The sequence below is a fragment of the Oncorhynchus tshawytscha genome, linkage group LG13, assembly GCF_018296145.1.
Source record: "Oncorhynchus tshawytscha isolate Ot180627B linkage group LG13, Otsh_v2.0, whole genome shotgun sequence".
Lineage (NCBI taxonomy): Eukaryota > Metazoa > Chordata > Actinopteri > Salmoniformes > Salmonidae > Oncorhynchus > Oncorhynchus tshawytscha.
This window is the reverse complement of record NC_056441.1, coordinates 27640717-27660228: the sequence shown is the minus strand read 5'-3', so window position 1 is coordinate 27660228 and position 19512 is coordinate 27640717. Positions and strand designations below refer to the sequence as shown.

Sequence of the window (19512 nt, the reverse complement as noted above, 5' to 3'; positions counted from 1 at the left end):
ATCATGCTATAAAACTGAAATTCCGTGATGTGGATTGAATAGAGCCCGAGCCTGTTCCCAGATCTGTTTGTGTTGTATAGCCAACTCCTTTCTGGCCAATGGCAAGACAGAACAAACAGATGTAGGACCAGGGAGACATGGTAAGAGTATTCAGTGACGAGTGTGGGGTAATGCATAACAATCCTGTAAGATAAACGAGCCTAGTCCCCAAAAGGCATGCAATGCAATACAATAATACCTCAAACTTCTCAATCTGACAGCCTGGCCCTCAGCTGCCTGCTCAGCCAAAACACACGGAATACAACTCATACAAGACAGGCAACAGCCATCTCTTTTCACCCCTCTTTCCAATGATACAGGAAACCCCTCATGAGACATTATGGACGACATGCAGGCGTAACTAATGTATGGATGGCTACGAGGGCAGAGGGGATTCAGTTTCCCATGTTAACTTTGAGGGGGTGGGAACAGAACAGAACAAGGAAGTGTTTGTGTGTCTTAGGGCCTTGGTGTCAGACTGATGAGATCATAGAAATGGAAAGAATAGATTATATTTCTATTGAAGGGACGCCCACAGTGCATGATACAATAGGAGAGAGAGGAGACTTAAGCAGATTTAAAGCCACAGCTAATTTGTGTTTCAACAAACAGCAACCCTAAAATACTTTTAAGCTGAGGGATGGGGTATGTCAGTGGGTATACCATTAATTGAAATGAGAATTAAACAGCTATACATTTAGCAGATTGTACCTTTAATGCCTCTGCTAAGTCGTACAGAGACAGACCCTTTCACCTGCTTGCCCTGCATGTCTGTGTCTGTCTTCTCATTCGAAAGGGACGATCTGTAACCTATTAGATACTTAGATAGAGGAAGAAGGAGATAACACCAATGTTTCCATTTTGTATCTTTTTTTATTATTTGAAAAAGAAATACCCTGACCCTGGATTGAGAAATGTACAGTAACCTGGGCGAAAAAGATCCAAAAACAGTTATTTCATTTACAAAGTAAACTACTTTAAGATGTCGGTTGGTATTTCAGGCACTTAGAATCACAAAAGTCTGTTTTGTTTTCTTCACGCTACACAACATTTTTATTATTTGGTCCTTACATCTTCAAATGAAAACATCAGTTGAAACCACAGTCAGAACAGAATTCAGATTTCTGGTTTCTTATATTTCCTTTTATGGATCCAAATACACTTAAAGTCCCTCATCGCGACTGGGAAGCTGAAAAGTTATTCCATCATATTTCAACCGTTTTCCACACATCAAAATAGACCACCAGTCTTCACCATACATATAACAAAGAAGCCAACGCTTCAGAAAAAAAAAAGCTAACAAAACATCATAACAACGTCTCAAATCAGATTTACAGCAGTATTCATTGATATAACTTAGTGGGAATGGTTGCAGTTGAAGATTTGGCAAAAAGATACAATTCAATACAAATGTTTCCTTTTTTTTGGTCCTCATTGGACTTTGTCCTCAAGTCTCCCACAAGAAGCCATTTTTCTACAGGTGGACTGAGCAAAGCACTCTATCAAACTGCTCAGCTCACGTTTCCATGAGACAGAGGTGTGTCTCAAATGGCACCCTATTCCCTATGTAGTTTCCTGGTCATGTAAAGTACTGCACTATATAGGGAATAGGGTACCATTTGAGACTAAAACAGAGAAACTAGAAGCTTAAAAAACAACATACAACACAGTCCTCTTACACAGATCCACATCACTCAGCTGCAAGGAAGCCATGTTCTGTGGTAAGAGTTACTATAAGAGTTACCCATGGGCGACTGGACCCGCGCTATGTAGTAGTTACTGAAGTTGACGTCCCTGACGTAAGGTGCCGGCTGGTAGTAACAGGTGATATTAGCCAGGGCCGGGATGGCGTTCTGCTCTGCCATGGCCCGTAGCGCCAGCGCCGAGATCAGTGCCAGCGTCTGGCGGCGCTCATGGCCCATCAGGCACACGGTGCTCTCGTCCACCACATGCCGCAGCGTCACCAGGCAGTCATAGCGCTTGTCCTCCATGCCGTTGAAGTGGTTCTGGAGATATGCTTCCAGCTTACGCTGCTGCTCGCCAATGTCCGGGAAGTCGATGAAGAAACGAGAGCACATGTAGCGTTGCAGCAGCTTCATATGAGCCTCTGAGTCCGGTTTAAACCCCCGCACTAGCAGGTGGCAGTACTTCAGCAGTCCTCCGCCCCGGATCTCCTCAGGGCTGTGCGTGGCTATGGTCCTGGTGCGGAGGTGTCCAAGGGCCTCCTGGAAGTCCCCGTACATGCTCTCTCCGACCACGGTGGGGTGGAAGCTCTCAGACATGGACATGGCCGTCTCTGAGCAGCGATCGAACAGCAGCAGTGAGTCCAGACCGATCTGGAATGAGTCCACGCTGAACTCAAACTGCCTCCGCAGAGAGTCCACAAACTTCAGCTCCACGTTCTTCCCCGTGTTGTTGGAGAGGGAGATCAGGCTCCAGCGGTCTGTGTCGTTGCACACCTTCACCAGCTTCTGGACGTAGGCCTCTTTGAGGGTCATGGGCGAGACACGGCTGAGCCCCGGAGGTAGGAAGTCCACCAGGCTGTCCAGGACCACATCTTTGACCACACGAAAGGTCTTGTCATCAGTCAGGTTTAGGCCAAAGATAAGGTCCAGGTCCTTGTAGCCCAGGCCGGTGTCCTGGTGGAGCACATAGCTGGCTGCTGAACCGTTCAGCTTCACATCCCGGACCACCACACCACGCTCCTGCAGACGCGCCCGAACCACCTGCACAGAAGAGAGAGAAATATGGGTGAGTGATCTGAGAGGTATTATTAGTACACTTTATTGTCAATTTTCTTTTCCGATCAACTACGTATTTTTTTGTTGTTGCTTTCAAGTGATCTGATAGAGCAGGGGTGTCAAACTCATTCCATGGTTTTTGTTTTTTTCCTTTTCATTTTAAGACCTAGACAACCAAGTGAGGAGAGTTCCTACCTAATCAGTGACCTTAACTGATCAATCAAGTACAAGGGTGGAGTGAAAACCTGCAGACACATGGCCCTCCATGGAATGAGTTTGACACCTGAGCGATATCTATGAGTGATCTGCGGCCGAGATATGTTCGTGATCTAAGAGAGAGATATCCATACAATCTGGGGTGATTCATTCGAAGAACTATGCACTGAAAATGCATGCCACTGCAAGTTGAAACGTAGCTTTCATGGTCACTGCCACTTTTTTAAAAATGGTAATATTTACATTTCAATCAAGGAATGGTTCACCTTGCTTTCAGCGTATGCTCATAACAGTAAAGATAAAATACTAGCATCCAATAATTTGTTGTGTGGATGAGAATAGAGAGCAACTCAGGGGGGCGTAAAGAGGAACCAAACAGTTAATGGGTCGTTCCACGAAAATAGTTCCTTTTGCGTCCCTTTGATATTTTAAGTAGATATTGTGCACCAATATTGCATTTTAAAAGCCTGTTATAATAAATTAAGTTCATTTTTAATAGAGACCACATTGAGAAGTCAAATCTGATTTTTTTTATTTGAATCAAGGCTTCCTAAAGGGCCACAATGCAGCATTTTGACATGTCCCTCCATCAACCCTGTGTCACTTCTAGGAAGATTTCAACCCACTAATCAAGTTACACTTCTAAAAAGGCACTGAATTACTGGAACGACCCAAATAATGACAAGCAACAACGTGGAATAGCAAATGTAATCATTACTATCAAAAGATTGTGAGAAGAGTTTGTTTTTTTGCAATGCACAGCCTTTTAATTAGTTCATATACTCCTATTGCCATTCTTAAAAGACAAAGATGTCTGTCTTTTTCCTCACACAGAGAGATACAGCCTCTGATTGTAATGCATGGAGAATCAGAGATTTTTCTGTGGAACACAGCAAGCCAGTGCATGTCTTTTGTCTCTAACTTCTGGAGGAAACCCAGCTGACCTGGAGGTTATCGAAAAGAAACATTACACATCTGTGAGACGTAGACAAATGGGGTTGGCTTGTGAACTTATAAACTCTGGTATGATTGCGCCATACTGAAAACATATTTTCCCTATTTGGTAATATAAACAGCATACTGTACTTGGTAAAGAAATGGTTCATGAGCTTATTGCATCACAGAACAGAACCATCTGGGGTGGATCCTGGAGTTAAGGGAAGCTAAAGGCAGCGGACACTCCAACTCACAACACTCCAACGAGGAAAACAAGAAACTGGGACAATACTTAACAGGCCTGACCAGGGTTACCAAGTACACACACTTGGTATCTTTATCCAGACACTGATCCAAGTATTCAACCAGGTATCAACCAGGTACACAACCACATACAATCTATTTCCATTTCCAGGTCGGATCAAGTTCACCATTTAAGCATAAGATAGACATAACAACATAAGCTACCCACTCTCTTTACTATCAAAATACCTATTTTATGCAGTTGTTGTCCACAACTTTGCTACAGTGCCACCATTTCATTACAAAGTGGATATCTGTATCAGTCACCACCCACAATGAAATATGGTTTTAACCAGCTCAAGATGGGGCGGCAGGGTAGCCTAGTGGTTAGAGCGTTGGACTAGTTACCGAAAGGTTGCAAGTTCATATCCCCGAGCTAACAAGGTACAAATCTGTCATTCTGCCCCTGAACAGGCAGTTAACCCACTGTTCCTAGGCTGTTATTGAAAATAAGAATTTGTTCTTTAACTGACATGCCTAGTTAAATAAATGTACATAAAAAGATAGGAATGCCCTCAGTACTATGCTGCCTGATTCACACTGATTGAATCAATGTTGTTTCCACGTCATTTCAATGAATAAATGTTGAATTGACGTCTGTGCCTATACATTTGTTTCGGGAACACACATGCAAACAAAGTTGTGCCTGGGGAATTAGGTTTTGTTGGCTTCACCACCATGCCAGGAAAGGAGTGTCCTGCCGAGTCTCTGACTTAACATAGCTAGATCCCCCATTCACGGATTTAGGTTACGGCCTCCTCCCTACCAACCTAAAAACAAAGACAGACCAAAAAAACAGGCAAATTGAGACAAGCATAATATGTGCTGTCTCCCTCTCTGCCAAAACTCTTGCAAAATCCTTCCTGTCCTTTAATTGTAGCCTCCTTTACCCAGACCCAGAAACACACAGTGGTGTGATTGAAGAATATTAATATGGTCCATGGCTACTGACAGGGTTCCAAGGGAAGGGGTAGTGGTACTCCCAATGAAAAATGACACCACCATGAAAAGGTCTATTGAGGAAAAGGTTCATAACGTAAACGAAAGGTTAAGAAATAATGAATGTTGAGTTTCAAAGCCAATCCTTTTAAGGGGCGGAATTAACAGAGAATTGAGTAAGCAATAAAAGCAGTTTATGGAACCCTACTGTGTTCCAGTGAGCAAAGCAATCTGTTTCTATTGGTAACCCGACCTCCGGACAGATGGTCACTAATAAAAACATCCAGAATATTAAAGGCTTCTTCCTTCTTTCTGTGGAAACAAACACCAGAATATATATGAATCATTTCCCAGAGTCCTCGTGGAATAATCAATGATTCATAGAAACTGGAATATATGCTTCAATGAACCCATATGCATATGTACGTATTTTGGAATTAGGTTTGACTAAGCTAAAAGCAGTATTCATGATAATAAACAGTAATAACTGTCTTACCAAACATAGGGTTGGGTATCAGGTATCAACCCATGATGATAACATTAAGATAGTTATACATACTGCTAGCCTGAAACAAACAATGAGGAAATAATTGTCCTTAATATGGGCTGTGTGATATGTTACTGCGTCCAATGACAAGTAGGTCTAACTGAATGGAATAGGTCAACCTAAATGGAATAGGTCTAACTGAATGGAATAGGTCTAACTGAATGGAATAGGTCTAACTGAATGGAATAGGTCTAACTGAATGGAATAGGTCTAACTGAATGGAATAGGTCTAACTGAATGGAATAGGTCAACCTGAATGGAATAGGTCTAACTGAATGGAATAGGTCAACCTAAATGGAATAGGTCTAACTGAATGGAATAGGTCTAACTGAATGGAATAGGTCTAACTGAATGGAATAGGTCAACCTGAATGGAATAGTTCTAACTGAATGGAATAGGTCTAACTGAATGGAATAGGTCAACCTGAATGGAATAGGTCTAACTGAATGGAATAGGTCTAACTGAATGGAATAGGTCAAACTGAATGGAATAGGTCTAACTGAATGGAATAGGTCAACCTGAATGGAATAGGTCTAACTGAATGGAATAGGTCTAACTGAATGGAATAGGTCTAACTGAATGGAATAGGTCTAACTGAATGGAATAGGTCTAACTGAATGGAATAGGTCTAACTGAATGGAATAGGTCTAACTGAATGGAATAGGTCTAACTGAATGGAATAGGTCAACCTGAATGGAATAGGTCTAACTGAATGGAATAGGTCTAACTGAATGGAATAGGTCTAACTGAATGGAATAGGTCTAACTGAATGGAATAGGTCTAACTGAATGGAATAGGTCAACTTGAATGGAATAGGTCAACTTGAATGGAATAGGTCAACCTGAATGGAATAGGTCAACCTGAATGGAATAGGTCAACCTGAATGGAATAGGTCAACCTGAATGGAATAGGTCAACCTGAATGGAATAGGTCTAACTGAATGGAATAGGTCTAACTGAATGGAATAGGTCTAACTGAATGGACAAGGTCTAACTGAATGGAATAGGTCTAACTGAATGGAATAGGTCAACCTGAATGGAATAGGTCAACCTGAATGGAATAGGTCAACCTGAATGGAATAGGTCAACCTGAATGGAATAGGTCTAACTGAATGGAATAGGTCTAACTGAATGGAATAGGTCTAACTGAATGGAATAGGTCAACCTGAATGGAATAGGTCAACTTGAATGGAATAGGTCTAACTGAATGGAATAGGTCAACCTGAATGGAATAGGTCAACCTGAATGGAATAGGTCAACTTGAATGGAATAGGTCAACTTGAATGGAATAGGTCAACTTGAATGGAATAGGTCAACTTGAATGGAATAGGTCTAACTGAATGGAATAGGTCTAACTGAATGGAATAGGTCAACCTGAATGCCTCCAGGTGTAATGCATTACATGGTTATAATGACTTGTAAGACTTACATTAAGCACGTACGACCCACTGATAATGTCTTATACCACAAAAGGGTCTCCAAAAGTAAGAAGTAACGCCCTTTCTTCTACCTCTCCAAAAGCAAGCCATTCCATTCCCGCGTTACGCAACAAGCACCGGGTGAAGTTGAGCTAAGGGGGGACACTTCCTCTCGAAGTCGGCCAGGAGAAGCTAGAGACGTATAAAGAAAGCCACAAACTGACCAGACGGTGTGGTGTTGACAATGTCTTGGCGACACGTTATGTACAGACTCTTTGCATTCCTACTCCAGTCTGTCGGGTTTCCTCTAGTAATTCATTTACCTCAGTCTGTGTGTCTCGTAAATAGAACCCTATTCCCTACGTAGTGCACTATATAGGGAATAGGCTGCTATTTGGAACTTAACTTCAGTCTGACTGCAGCCTGAATGTGTTTTATTATTTTAGTGGGAAAACAGAGTCAAAAACAGCCATTAGCCAGCTAAACCCCATGGTCCCCTAGACACCAGTTAGAGCACTGCCTGGCCTGGACAGAGAGTCACAGAAAGACCCAGCCAAGCCAAGTAAATGGCATCAGTAAATGAATGAGATGTTCAGTAGTCTATGACCCTGGCATCCGGTCCAGTCAGCCCTGAAGGCAAGCAGAGACAGCCGAGCCCAGTGATACTATACTCAGGGTACTGTCAGTAGGCTAGCAGGAACAGATGATGGGGTTTTCCTCAGAGGTGAATTTGTTGCCTTGCTGTGGGTGGTCACGGCACCTGAACCAGCATTCATTTATAAAACTAGACTGGTGATACAGTATTTATTACCATAAAACTAGACTGATGCTAATGCATTTATTATCATAAAACTAGCCTGGTGATACAGTACTCATTAATAAAAGTAGACTGGTGATACAGTACTCATTAATAAAAGTAGACTGGTGATACAGTACTCATTAATAACACAAGACTGGTGATACAGTACTCATTAAAAAAAGTAGACTGGTGATACAGTACTCATTAATAAAACTAGACTGGTGATACAGTACTCATTAATAACACTAGACTGGTGATACAGTACTCATTAATAACACTAGACTGGTGATACAGTACTCATTAATAACACTAGACTGGTGATACAGTACTCATTAAATAAACTAGACTGGTGAAACAGTACTCATTAATAAAAGTAGACTGGTGATACAGTACTCATTAATAAAAGTAGACTGGTGATACAGTACTCATTAATAACACTAGACTGGTGATACAGTACTCATTAATAACACTAGACTGGTGATACAGTACTCATTAATAAAACTAGACTGGTGATACAGTACTCATTAATAACACTAGACTGGTGATACAGTACTCATTAATAACACTAGACTGGTGATACAGTACTCATTAATAACACTAGACTGGTGATACAGTACTCATTAATAAAACTAGACTGGTGATACAGTACTGAATTAGGTCAACACAAGACTGGTGATACAGTACTAATTAATAAAACTAGACTGGTGATACAGTACTCATTAATAAAACTAGACTGGTGATACAGTACTCATTAATAACACTAGACTGGTGATACAGTACTCATTAATAAATAGACTGGTGATCAGTACTCATTAATGGAAACTAGACTGGAATGATACAGTACTCATTAATAAAACTAGACTGGTGATACAGTCTAACTGAATGGAATAGGTAACACTAGACTGGTGATACAGTACTCATTAATAAACTAGACTGGTGATACAGTACTCATTAATAACACTAGACTGGTGATACAGTACTCATTAATAACACTAGACTGGTGATACAGTACTCATTAATAAAACTAGACTGGTGATACAGTACTCATTAATAACACTAGACTGGTGATACAGTACTCATTAATAACACTAGACTGGTGATACAGTACTCATTAATAACATAGACTGGTGATAGTACTCATTAATAACACTAGACTGGTGATACAGTACTCATTAATAAAACTGAATGGACACTAGACTGGTGATATGTAATTAATAACACTAGACTGGTGATACAGTACTCATTAATAAACTAGACTGGTGATAGGTACTCATTAATAACACTAGACTGGTGATACAGTAATTAATAACACTAGACTGGTGATACAGTACTCATTAATAAACTAGACTGGTGATACAGTACTCATTAATAACACTAGACTGGTGATACAGTACTCATTAATAACACTAGACTGGTGATACAGTACTCATTAATAACACTAGACTGAATGGAAGTACTCATTAATAACACTAGACTGGTGATACAGTACTCATTACTAAATGGACTAGGTGATGAATGGAATAGTACTCATTAATAACACTAGACTGAATGATACAGTACTCATTAATAACACTAGACTGGTGATACAGTACTCATTAATAACTAGACTGGTGATACAGTACTCATGGAATAACACTAGACTGGTGATACAGTACTCATTAATGATGAAGTACTCATTAATAAACTAGACTGGTGATACAGTACTCATTAATAACACTAGACTGGTGATACAGTACTCATTAATAAAACTAGACTGTAATGATACAGTACTCATTAATAAACTAGACTGGTGATACAGTACTCATTAATAACACTAGACTGATACAGTACTCATTAATAACACTAGACTGGTGATACAGTACTCATTAAAAAACTAGACTGGTGATCCAGTACTCATTAATAAAACTAGACTGGTGATAAGTACTCATTAGGGGGACACTTAAAACTAGACTGGTGATACAGTACTCATTAATAACACTAGACTGGTGATACAGTAGCTCATTAATAACACTAGACTGGTGATACAGTACTCATTAATAACACTAGACTGGTGATACAGTACTCATTAATAAAACTAGACTGGTGATACAGTACTCATTAATAACACTAGACTGGTGATACAGTACTCATTAATAACACTAGACTGGTGATACAGTACTCATTAATAACACTAGACTGGTGATACAGTACTCATTAATAAACTAGACTGCTGATACAGTAGTCATTAATAACAGTCTAGACTGGTGATACAGTAGTTTAATAATTTTAGACTGGTGATACAGTACTCATTAATAAACAGACATGATAGTACTCATTAAAACACTAGACTGGTGATACAGTACTCATTAATAGCACTAGACTGGCCTGATACAGTACTCATTAATAAAACTAGACTGGTGATACAGTACTCATTAATAAACTAGACTGGTGTACAGTACTCATTAATAAAACTAGACTGGTGATACAGTACCATTAATAACACTAGACTGGTGAGCCCAGTGATATTAATAACACTAGACTGGTGATACAGTACTCATTAAACAGATAGACTGGTGATACAGTACTCATTAATTGCACTAGACTGTGGGTACTCATTAATAACACTAGACTGGTGATACAGTATTCATTAATAAAACTAGACTGGTGATACAGTACTCATTAATAAAAGTAGACTGGTGATACAGTACTCATTAATAACACTAGACTGGTGATACAGTACTCATTAATAAAAGTAGACTGGTGATACAGTACTCATTAATAAAACTAGACTGGTGATACAGTACTCATTAATAACACTAGACTGGTGATACAGTACTCATTAATAACACTAGACTGGTGATACAGTACTCATTAATAACACTAGACTGGTGATACAGTACTCATTAATAACACTAGACTGGTGATACAGTACTCATTAATAACACTAGACTGGTGATACAGTACTCATTAATAACACTAGACTGGTGATACAGTACTCATTAATAACACTAGACTGGTGATACAGTACTCATTAATAACACTAGACTGGTGATACAGTACTCATTAATAAACTAGACTGGTGATACAGTACTCATTAATAACACTAGACTGGTGATACAGTACTCATTAATAACACTAGACTGGTGATACAGTACTCATTAATAAAACTAGACTGGTGATACAGTACTCATTAATAAAACTAGACTGGTGATACAGTACTCATTAATAACACTAGACTGGTGATACAGTACTCATTAATAACACTAGACTGGTGATACAGTACTCATTAATAAAACTAGACTGGTGATACAGTACTCATTAATAACACTAGACTGGTGATACAGTACTCATTAATAACACTAGACTGGTGATACATTTATTATTAATAACACTAGACTGGTGATACAGTACTCATTAATAACACTAGACTGGTGATACAGTACTCATTAATAACACTAGACTGGTGATACAGTACTCATTAATAACACTAGACTGGTGATACAGTACTCATTAATAAAACTAGACTGGTGATACAGTACTCATTAATAACACTAGACTGGTGATACAGTACTCATTAATAACACTAGACTGGTGATACAGTACTCATTAATAACACTAGACTGGTGATACAGTACTCATTAATAACACTAGACTGGTGATACAGTACTCATTAATAACACTAGACTGATGATACAGTACTCATTAATAAACTAGACTGTGATACAGTACTCATTAATAACACTAGACTGATGATACAGTACTCATTAATAACACTAGACTGATGATACAGTACTCATTAATAACACTAGACTGATGATACAGTACTCATTAATAACACTAGACTGGTGATACAGTACTCATTAATAACACTAGACTGGTGATACAGTAGTCATTAATAACACTAGACTGATGATACAGTACTCATTAATAACACTAGACTGGTGATACAGTACTCATTAATAACACTAGACTGGTGATACAGTAGTCATTAATAACACTAGACTGATGATACAGTACTCATTAATAACACTAGACTGGTGATACAGTAGTCATTAATAACACTAGACTGATGATACAGTACTCATTAATAACACTAGACTGGTGATACAGTACTCATTAATAAACACTAGACTGGTGATACAGTACTCATTAATAACACTAGACTGGTGATACAGTAGTCATTAATAACACTAGACTGATGATAGTACTCATTAATAAACTAGACTGGTGATACAGTACTCATTAATAACACTAGACTGGTGATACAGTACTCATTAATAAAACTAGACTGGTGATACAGTACTCATTAATAACACTAGACTGGTGATACAGTAGTCATTAATAACACTAGACTGGTGATACAGTACTCATTAATAAACTAGACTGGTGATACAGTATTCATTAATAAAACTAGACTGGTGATACAGTAGTCATTAATAACACTAGACTGGTGATACAGTACTCATTAATAACACTAGACTGGTGATACAGTACTCATTAATAACACTAGACTGGTGATACAGTACTCATTAATAAAACTAGACTGGTGATACAGTACTCATTAATAAAACTAGACTGGTGATACAGTACTCATTAATAAAACTAGACTGGTGATACAGTACTCATTAATAAAACTAGACTGGTGATACAGTACTCATTAATAACACTAGACTGGTGATACAGTACTCATTAATAACACTAGACTGATGATACAGTACTCATTAATAACACTAGACTGATGATACAGTACTCATTAATAACACTAGACTGATGATACAGTACTCATTAATAACACTAGACTGATGATACAGTACTCATTAATAACACTAGACTGATGATACAGTACTCATTAATAACACTAGACTGGTGATACAGTACTCATTAATAACACTAGACTGGTGATACAGTAGTCATTAATAACACTAGACTGATGATACAGTACTCATTAATAACACTAGACTGGTGATACAGTACTCATTAATAACACTAGACTGGTGAAACAGTACTCATTAATAACACTAGACTGGTGATACAGTACTCATTAATAACACTAGACTGATGATATGGCATTTATTGGGGATGCAGGTAGCCTAGTGGTTAGAGCGTTGGGCCAGTAACTGAAAGTTTGCTGGATCGAATTCCCGAGCTGACAAGATACAAATCTGTTGTTCTGCCCCTGAACAAGGCAGTTAACCCACTGTTAATAGGCCGTCATTGTAAATACGAATTTATTATTAACTGTCTTGCCTAGTTAAATTTAAAAAAATATTCTACCTCATAGAGAGAGAGAATGTTGAGTTCAGTTGGCATTTCCCCGCAATGGCCTCCTTGAAAGCCAGCAACAGGAATGCATATGCCTATATGTAGAAGACTAACAGAGCTATACACTGTAGTGTAAGCCCAAAATATGTTCCTTTCCTGTTACTCTATCTGTGGAGACGTGTGGTGTCATCATGTCGTTCAGTCTCACCAACAATAGACCGACAGAGGAGTTGGTTTACAATCTGGCAGGGCCCACAACAGAACCAGGTGACTGGGCTAGTATTGTGGTGTGTGAGTGTGTGAGTAGGTGAGTGTTTGGGGTCTACTCATACCATATCAACCTTGTCAAGAGTCCTGACCCTCTAAGGCCCCTGTTACTCGAGTGCCTGACTAACTAATCCAGTTTCCCATCCTGCCCCAGAAATGGAAGCCATCGCCGCCACCCAGGAAAGTAGAGCTCACTTCCAGTAAGCTCACAATGGTGAAACAAGAGCAGGGATGAAGAAACAACAAACAAAAACGAAACCAGATCTTTCTCAGGCTTTGCCCTACTGTGCACTCAGTCAGTCTCTATTGTATTCTACTCTATTCTAGAATCTACACCCTGAATTAGATTCGAGCAAACCTGGAAAAAGTGTGTTCCCTTTGCTTGGGTGGCCAAGCCAAGTAAAACAGGTTACCCCCTAGCTCTACCTCTACCACCCTACTGTTAACATGAAGTCATATCTGATCTGACACACTAAAACACATTCAATGTCTGGATATGTAATCTCAGCTGTATAACACCACTGGGTAGGCCTACTGGCTAGTGTGTGTGTGTCACAGGAGGCTGCGGCTCATAATAATGTCTGAAAACGGAGCAAATGGAAACCATTTGTTTGATGCATTTGATACCATTCCACCTTCTGCACCAACCATTACCACAAATCTGTCCTCCCCAATTAAGGTGTCACCAACCCCCTGTGGTGTGTGTGTGTGTGTGTGTGTGTGTGTGTGTGTGTGTGTGTGTGTAGGCCTATTGTATGGTTCCACAGAGCTGTCAACCCAATGTTGGCTTATCTACCCACAATCCACTGCCCTAAATGAAGTGTGAGACTTCTCGTGTGCACTAAATCACCAACAGTGAGACTTTTCTTTGACACCTCCCACTGCTCAGACACACACAGACACACACGGACACACACGGACACAGACACACACAGACACACACAGACACACACACAACAATATGGAGCCGGACAATAAACAGATGTTATCTAGATGACAGTGTTTCAGTGAACAGGCCCCTATTGAGAGCCCTGTGGAACACCTGGAAGAACACATTTCTGGTTGTATGAAGACATTTCTTAGTTAGGCCTTGGGTTGGATCAGTTGGTTTTCCAGGTAGGGGAGAGAGAGGAAGGGAACATGTTACTGGAGATATGCACTAATGCTTACTGCCGATGGTATGGAGCTGCATGGCCAGCCAGAGCCCACTGTAGACTTTTCCAGCCAGGGGATTTTCTCTGATGAACAGCATGGATAGAGCATACATCCTTCACATAGGTCTGCTCTATTAATACAGATCACAAGCATTCGTTTCATCAATGAAAGAGACTGGAGAGGAATCTTTTACATTCTCAAAGTCTCTGTACTCCGCCAATTATAATTCAATGTACTTTACTGTCTCTCCCTGTGTACAAGTTGTATGGTTTCCTTGACCAATGGCATTTCTGGTGGCAGAAGCATTGGAATGAGAAAGTGGAAAATGTCAGTTAAGTCATAAGATCATCTGCTCCTTGAGATCTCCTCCTGTCTGTGGAAGTGAATGTAAATAACATTACTGTCACTCATGAGGATTCATAAGTCATGATTCACTGCAATGGGTGGATATTCAAATGTAGGCTACCAAGGCACCCCAGTATATTTCCAATACCTTGAGTAGGCTATTGCAAAAATTCAGTATATGAGCATGCCAACACCACTGGCAAATAATCATATTCACAGATGTTATCTGACCTGATATTGAAGAATATTGGAGCTTTTTATCCTCAGCCACAGTGCTGAGAAATGAGACTGGTCTAGATTATGATATTACACAAAGATGACATGGTTAGCATTGGAATGCTCCCAAAATACACTGCTGTCCTTACACTTTTCTTAGCCTACCTATCAAATTCGACTTCAATGTACTATGAGTGTGCGTGTGTAGCCTACCTGAGTAAAAGTGTGCAAACGTTCGTGCGTTTAAAAAAATAGATTTCATGCACATTCCTGAGTTGGCTATTCATTCACTAAAGCACTTCATGATCAGACTGAATTAGATAAATATTGAACTATTTAAAATAATGTAAAATAACAGCAATATGAGATGAGTTTGGCTAGACAAAAGTATCGTTTCCCAATATCGAGCTGCATGCGCTCCAGAACTCCCCAGACCAAAGCCGTTATCTCACCTGCACTATCTGCCGAGGCTGTACAGAGAGCGTCGGGAAGTTTCCGCGTCCGTGAATAGGGACGCTCTCTCCGAGAATAGAGTCCAACCTCTGCACCTGCTCCCAAGACAACACACAGAACCGCCGACTCTGCTCCGACTCATCCCCGGAGGACATGACGATGGGATTTGGAAAAGTAGTCAATTCTTTGGTAGTTTAGTTGATGTAGGGTATTATGGACAGTACCAAAGCAATTGCCAAAATAAGTGTTTCTTTTGAAGTTGGAATGAAACTTGAAATCGACAAGAAATCAAACAAAATCGCTCCTGTTGCGCTTCTCAGATTCACTTAGAACAGAAGTTTCTAAACAATCTAGGCTGAAGATCCGAGAGAGTTCTGCACATGCAAATCATAGACCCGTAAACTGAACTGTGTGGCATCTCCAAAATTCTCCTGCGCTGTGACACACTTCTAGCTGTAATCCAGCTAGAGGCATATTGACGGGTTTAAAAAAAATGGGATTAACATAAACGTCCTGATTGGCTGTTCGGCAGGTTTATGAAGACCTACCTCAAGACACAGAAGACTACAAGCGGCCATGCGCACATACCCACTTCCCTTGCGTAAGCAGAGACCAGCCTGTTGCTGTCATTAGATACTTCAGTCACATTTAGTATACGCATTAGAGGGCTATTTACACGGTCTATTGGCTAAACACATCTTCTGTTCTGTAGAGTGAGTAGACATGTAATAGCCTAATAATAATAATAATAATAATAACAACAACAACAACAACAATTGAATCATAAGAACAACATTTTATTTAACTGTCTACTCTGGAATGATAGAGTTAGGGCTCTATTCAGTCAGTAGCGCCGACGATCGCTTTATAGCGCGATTGACAATTAAAGGCGATGTTCCAGCAGTTGTGGAGACTGCATTCCGGTTAACACTACATACCGTATGTTGGATCAAACGGAAATTATACTACCTTAAATTTTCTAGCGCAATCATTAACTCTTTAGTGATGCAGATTGACGAGAGCCTTTACTCTGGTTATTGTGAATTATAAGCCTGCATTTGTTTTCACATAAGTAGGGGAAAACATTTGTTTCTGTTACAGTATAATTTCAACCAGTCTGTATCTCAATCATGTCTTTATCGACAACTGGTCATTCACACTTTTCCAAACTGGCCTGACCAGCCAGCAACCTCACTCTCTATAATGCACTGGTTCTCAAACTCTTTGGGTCCGGGGCCCCATTTTGATTGCAAACTATTCAGGGACACCCTCATCAGAACTCGAGTTGGATAAAATAAAAGAGGCATTTTACTATGACTTCGGCAGTGCATGGCCGGATGAACCAAGTCTCGGGCCCTGGAAAGGAACATTCTAAAGGCCCGCCTCTTGGCATCGGAAAAAACATTTAGCAGTTTTCAAGCAAATGTCTTGCAACTCTACACATTTTGTCATGTGGCAGAATATTTTTTGTTGTTGTTACAGCTTTAATTAAAGCTGAAATCTAAAACATCTAAACATTTTTCCATGAGGCAGAGAAAAACCTTTGCAGTTTTAAACCTTCAATTACAGTGCCTTTAGGTAAAAAGAAGAAAAAACATGTTGGTATTGAGTTGAGAAATGTATAAATGGTGGAGTTCTATGGATACAATACTCCAGTAAGCCCCCAGGCCCAGGTTTCCCAGGGTCAAGAACATCAATTATTAGATTCATAATATTACATTGTATTGCACCTTATTAAAAAATGAATTGAATCTGGTGTTGTTAGTACTATTCCACAGCCCGTGGAACTCCCTGGACTCCCTCCTGTCTACGGACCCCACCTTGATAACCCCTGTCGACCGCGGACTCCCTCCTGTCTACGGACCCCACCTTGATAACCCCTGACCCCACCTTGATAACCCCTGCTGCCCGCGACCCGCGGACTCCCTCCTGTCTACGGACCCCACCTTGAGAACCCCTGCCGCCCGCGGACTCCCTCCTGTCTACGGACCCCACCTTGAGAACCCCTGCCGCCCGCGGACTCCCTCCTGTCTACGGACCCCACCTTGAGAACCCCTGTCGCCCGCGGACTCCCTCCTGTCTACGGACCCCACCTTGATAACCCCTGTCGCCCGCGGACTCCCTCCTGTCTACGGACCCCACCTTGAGAACCCCTGCCGCCCGCGGACTCCCTCCTGTCTACGGACCCCACCTTGATAACCCCTGCCGCCCGCGGACTCCCTCCTGTCTCGGACCCCGGACCCCACCTTGATAACCCCTGTCGCCCGCGGACTCCCTCCTGTCTACGGACCCCACCTTGATAACCCCTGCCGCCCGCGGACTCCCTCCTGTCTACGGACCCCACCTTGATAACCCCTGCCGCCCGCGGACTCCCTCCTGTCTACGGACCCCACCTTGAGAACCCCTGCCGCCCGCGGACTCCCTCCTGTCTACGGACCCCACCTTGAGAACCCCTTGCGGACTCCCCCTGTCTACGGGCCCCGCCCGCGGACTCCCTGCTGTCTACGGACCCCACCTTGATAACCCCTGAGAACCTGCCCGCGGACTCCCTCCTGTCTACGGACCCCACCTTGATAACCCCTGCCGCCCGCGGACTCCCTCCTGTCTACGGACCCCACCTTGATAACCCCTGCCGCCCGCGGACTCCCTCCTGTCTACGGACCCCACCTTGATAACACCTGCCGCCCACGGACTCCCTCCTGTCTACGGACCCCACCTTGATAACACCTGCCGCCCGCGGACTCCCTCCTGTCTACGGACCCCACCTTGATAACACCTGCCGCCCACGGACTCCCTCCTGTCTACGGACCCCACCTTGATAACACCTGCCGCCCGCGGACTCCCTGCTGTCTACGGATCCCACCTTGATAACCCCTGCCGCCCGCGGACTCCCTCCTGTCTACGGACCCCACCTTGATAACACCTGCTGCCCGCGGACTCCCTCCTGTCTACGGACCCCACCTTGATAACGCCTGCTATAAGGACATGTCTCAGTGTGAGCATGCTTGCTTGTTTGTGGAAGGTGTCAGCCTGTTACTCAGTCTCCCTCTATCAGTCTCCCTGACTAGTCTCCCTCTACCAGCCTCCCTGACTAGTCTCCTTGACCAGTCTCCCTGACTAGTCTCCCTCTATCAGTCTCCCTCTAACAGTCACCCTGACTAGTCTCCCTCTCAGTCTCTCTCTAACAGTCTCGATGACTAGTCTCCCTCTACCAGTCTCCCTGACTGGTCTCCCTCTATCAGTCTCCCTGACTAGTCTCCCTCTACCAGTCTCCCTGACTAGTCTCCCTCTCAGTCTCCCTCTAACAGTCTCGATGACTAGTCTCCCTCTACCAGTCTCCCTGACTGGTCTCCCTCTATCAGTCTCCCTGACTAGTCTCCCTCTACCAGCCTCCCTGACTAGTCTCCCTCTATCAGTCTCCCTCTACCAGTCTCCCTCTACCAGTCTCCCTGACTAGTCTCCCTCTACCAGACTCCCTCTACCAGTCTCCCTCTACCAGTTTATGAATATGAGGGGCACTGATGAGACTAGTTAAGTTGAGCCAACAAGAGGAGAGAGTGGCGTCATCACGGGTATCATTGACCTGAGCAGCTTATTGTTAACATAGTCACGATTTCCCTGGTAACAGCCACTCCTAGTCAGTCAGTGCTGGGCTTGGTGTGACTGACAGGACAGACGTGACGTGGGGAAGGCACCTGCGTCAGTAGGCTAATAATACCCCGGAATCAGGGGCAGGAGGGCCTCTCTGTGTTGTCTCTCCTCCCCTCTGCTCCCTCTTTCCTCACCTCTCCTCCCTCTCTCCTCACCTCTCCTCCCTCTCTCCTCACCATCGTCCTCCCTCAATTTCTAAAGAATCCCCGGTAGCGGCGTGTGAACGGGAATCACTTGACATTCTGTT

At 42.0% G+C, this 19512-nt stretch overlaps 1 protein-coding gene across 1 annotated transcript; it reads right to left on the bottom strand.

The window, feature by feature from the left end:
• Positions 1-892: 892 nt before the first annotated feature.
• Positions 893-16101, bottom strand: LOC112264630 (terminal nucleotidyltransferase 5A). The gene is made up of 2 exons (XM_024441364.2): positions 15614-16101; positions 893-2765 (listed from the first exon to the last, which is right to left on the bottom strand). The coding sequence occupies exons 1-2, from the start codon at positions 15767-15769 to the stop codon at positions 1734-1736; spliced, it is 1188 nt and encodes a 395-aa protein (XP_024297132.1). The 5' UTR covers positions 15770-16101; the 3' UTR covers positions 893-1733.
• Between the last annotated feature and the right edge of the window lie 3411 nt (positions 16102-19512).

Bases quoted from the DNA above. Each gene is read 5' to 3' on its own strand.
- LOC112264630 (XM_024441364.2), bottom strand. From the start codon at position 15,769: ATGTCCTCCGGGGATGAGTCGGAGCAGAGTCGGCGGTTCTGTGTGTTG. The intron at 2,766-15,613 runs GTGAGATAACGG...TCTTCTGTGCAG, and splicing joins AGCCTCGGCAGATAGTGCAG to GTGGTTCGGGCGCGTCTGCA.